The sequence below is a fragment of the Montipora foliosa genome, chromosome 4 (genome assembly GCF_036669935.1).
Source record: "Montipora foliosa isolate CH-2021 chromosome 4, ASM3666993v2, whole genome shotgun sequence".
NCBI classification, from domain to species: Eukaryota; Metazoa; Cnidaria; class Anthozoa; order Scleractinia; family Acroporidae; genus Montipora; species Montipora foliosa.
The window spans coordinates 3,218,070-3,222,074 of NC_090872.1; the positions used below are offsets into that span (position 1 = coordinate 3,218,070).

Genomic DNA, 4,005 nt, shown 5'->3' on the forward strand with positions numbered 1-4,005 from the left:
TAAATTCTTGTATATTTTGCTTTACCTTTCGATTCTCTCTCATTGACCGGACAAATTAGTTGCGTCTGACAGAAATTTACTGAGGCATTTGGTAACCACAGCTGAAATCTCAAGACTCAGCGTGAAGGTCGGATTTTTAAACTTCATTTTTCCTTCTTTTTTTCTGTTCAACGCCGACTTTCTCCTTAGGGCATAAAACCACGTCTGGAGTCTCCGGCGGCCGGGCCACTTGTATCTTCTTATCTTTCGCCAACTTTGTGTTGGCAATGTCAAGTGCCGTGCAATGTTTGCGAAATAACACGATGAAAAGGACCACAGGTCGTTTGATCACTTTTAATTAACAACCTTAATTGTCTGATGCACTAACAATTTTGTAAAAAAGTGCGTAGAAGATCGATAATTAAGAAAATGATTCCTCACCCAATTAATTTACGTTCACCCATACGTCCACCCAAGGAAAAGCCAGGGTTAACTTCAAGGTAAACCAGGCCAAAAATTCCAGTATAACCTGAAATCATGCTTTCTCTGTTGGGTTACTCTGCAGGACGAGCCCCTCCCCCCATTCGATATTTTGTCTTAGAAAACAGTCCTAAGAAAATACGCGCGCTGCTTGGTTAAAAATCGTGTTTCTATAACTCCATGGAGACACAGAACTAGCACGAGCTGTTGACGTAGTGATGGTGCGAGCAAAGATAATTTACATTTTGATAATTAGGGTTAACAAGTTGTTTTCCTTTTTCTCGTCGCGTTGTTTTCTAAAAGAAATAGAAAACATGTACTCCGTGTTTCTATCGAGTTATAGAAACACTCGTGAAAGTTTGGGAGAACTCGAAAAAGCTGTGGAAACACTCGCCTGCGGCTCGTGTTCCCACAGCATTTCTCGTTCTCCCAAACTTTCACTCGTGTTTCTATAACTCGATAGAAACACGGTACAGTACATGTTTTTTATTTCTTAACTACTAAAAAATATTGTGTAAATGGGGGCGCAGGATTTTCACTTTGGGAACTTCTATTGATATTTTAAAATTCCCCTTAATATTTTCATGTTTTCAACTGATGAACATTAAAAGCCCGTCAGTGTACAGGGTTATCTTTGTGAAAACTAAACCTACTGGTTTTACCGTTATGAAATAAAGCCACTCATTATTCAAAGAGTATTCGGATTAATAGTGGGAGATCGCAGGCTCGACTCAAACGTTGTTAGGTCGTTTTCTTGGCTAGTTCTCCAAGAATAGCTGAGTTACAACTGTAAAAAGAATCTTTTGGAACTTGAATTAATGCACTTTTTTTATAAACCGTAGTAAGAAATTTTCAAGGCAATTCTGTCAATAAGGTGTAAAAATATGCCGCACTCTGGCGTTTGGATCGCAAATGCGTTCCAAATTCATTGCTTGCCATAACAGATGCGACGCCTGCCGTCTTATAATGGCTGCCTCTCCAGCTGCTTGTCTTCGTAATTCATTTCCATCTCGGGCATCTTGTGAAGCTACGTATACGTCAGTTATATCAAATGAATTCTCTTCAGTTAATCGTGTTACCTGGAGCTCCTGATAAAATCGTAACTTTTCCTTCAAGGTGGGCGCCGCGTTTGAAGACCGTGCATTTTCAGGCAGAGAAAGTTGAGCATCCTGTGAAAGGATCGTATTTCTGTGTCTTGTCGTGGTTCCTCTGTTCCCAGGAGGAAGCATATAATCAAACCATTTGCGGTGCTTTTGGCTCGCGACTTCACTGTTTTGAAATTCAAGTTTTACAGGTCGCGTTTTCTCAATGCCATGCGACTGTTCTTGTCCTGGGCCTTGTCCTTCATCAGAGACATCGTTACTAAACAGGAATTGCTCTCGATAGACGTCGTCAAGCTTATCGTTGCGCAATTGCGAACTTGATGGACTAACTCTCGCAATCAACGATTCAAACGTTTTCGAACCACGTTTGCAGCGCAAAGCGCGTCTCTCGTTACGCTTGAAAGGGGTCGCGTGCGCAATATTTGATTCTGATTCAGAAAGCTTAAGTGTTGCCCGTTCTTCAATAGATGTTTGGGATTCCTGTGATCTTGATGCTAAAAAATGCGCGTCGTCGGCTATTTCAGCGAAATGATTATCATTTCCTTTTACTTTCGTTCCTCGCCTTGTGTTCCTTCCCCCAAGAATTGGACTCTCTACATTGCTAATATACTTTGTAGTTTCTCTTTTAGCACTTGCCCGGCTCTCCTTTGATGTGTGGCGCGTGTCTGCTTTGGGCGATATATTTTCGTTCTTTGGTTCAACGTCTTCATGAAATTTTTCACCTTGTTGGAGCTTTTTCCACAAATCAGCTGCCAAATCGGCAATTTTTTCCCCTCTTCTTTGTTTTTCCACTTCACTGAGATAAAACCTATTTTGGTCACCTTTTCCTTTGGAATGTTGAGTCGACTCCCCATCGAATCTTCTCTGCGGTGAATGTGCTCCAACTTTACTCTCGGTTATACGTTGCGTCTTCTCTTTAAATTGATTCTTTCTATCTAAATCTGAAAAAGAGAATTTTTCAGTTATTGTTTGGTGAGAAAGCCTTCGGTGAATTTTACCAAACACAGGAGGAATTCTATTAATGGCATCATATTCATCACCATTAGAACTCTGTGTAGGAATATCAGGCAACTTTCGACTACTTTCTGTTTGTTTTTGCCCCAGAATTTCAAATGGCAGATTTGTGTTGTCGGTCTCTCTATTTTTCCTCCTCACAGAATTCAGCTTTTCGTTCCTGAAGTGGATATTTGGAACGCTTTTCCACTTTTCATGCATTGGCAATCTCTGAACAGATGAACCTTGACGCAAATTTTCAAGCTCTTCTTCTAAATGTGCTCTTTCCTGTAAAGCATTGGACAGTCGCTTGGAATATACGCTTAATTTCTTGTTTTCTGATTCCAAGGCACTGCATACTCTTCCCATGTCATACTGAACGGCTCCACTGTTGCTCATTTCACGATTTTCTTTAAAGCTCTCGCCTCGACCATTTTTCTCTCTGGCTTCGTTCCGGTTGACGGTGGTAGTGTCTTCGACACCATCTTCATGATAACAAACGTTAAGAGCCTTTTGACTGCCGTGACTTGCAACGCTATTAAGTCGCATGCTATTTAAACATGCTTTCCGCCTCAGATCGTTCCCAGGTGCACTTGAACGCCTCCGAGTTGAGCTCGTATCCTGTGCAATGACACTATCACTTATCTTTGTACCATTGCTAAATGTGGGCCCTGCATAGCTATGTCTCCTTTCATCCTTATGTACAGCCCTGTTTGCAGGTTTACTAACTGCGTTTTTCTCTTCGCTCGCTGCTCGACGAAGCTGTCCTTTGTCCTCGTTGCGTGTATTTGTATGCTCGCTGTCAGACTCGTAACCTTGATTTTCTAAGCCCAAATTTATTTGGCAATTTTGTCTGTTTTTGATGTCAGTTTTCTGTTGCGTTGAATATTCAACTGCAGCATCGCTGGTGCCAGAACGATAACCGAACTCAAACGTATCTGATGTATATTTATCACAATCCTGTAGAAGGTTCTCAGTGGATGTCATTTTGTTTGATAAATGTCAAGACTCTCATTTATCATGACACACCATTAAATTGTCCCTTTGGCAACTACATAGAAAGGTCGACGAAGGGATATGTTAAAAAAGATGAAGAGCTAAGTTATTTATTATTAACAAAAATAATTTCCAGGCTATACTTAGCAAAAATATGGGGTTTTTTGCCTTAACAGGTACCTGCCATTCTAGTATCGTCAACACTGAAATTATGCGGATCGACTGCAAGATGAATTTATATGACAGTCCGAGTCTGAAGATATTTTTGCGGCAGAGGAAGCCATTTTTGGATAATTTGACTTGAGGTAGCTTAATTGAACATGTTTTTGAATATCGTAAAGTTTCGCTACCGTAGAAAATTTTTGTCATCTATTTGTCTGTCATTTGTGGAGAGCGACAAGAGAATCATTGCTGTCAACTTGCAAATGAGACCCAATGAAGTGGCAGAGCTCTT

The 4,005-nt window shown here is 40.7% G+C and overlaps 1 protein-coding gene across 1 annotated transcript; it reads right to left on the reverse strand.

The window, feature by feature from the left end:
- Positions 1 to 325: 325 nt before the first annotated feature.
- On the reverse strand, positions 326 to 3,611 carry LOC137998855 (uncharacterized). Its single transcript, XM_068844696.1, has 2 exons — positions 2,603 to 3,611; positions 326 to 2,503 (listed from the first exon to the last, which is right to left on the reverse strand). The coding sequence occupies exons 1-2, from the start codon at positions 3,540 to 3,542 to the stop codon at positions 1,326 to 1,328; spliced, it is 2,118 nt and encodes a 705-aa protein (XP_068700797.1). The 5' UTR covers positions 3,543 to 3,611; the 3' UTR covers positions 326 to 1,325.
- Positions 3,612 to 4,005: the final 394 nt, after the last annotated feature.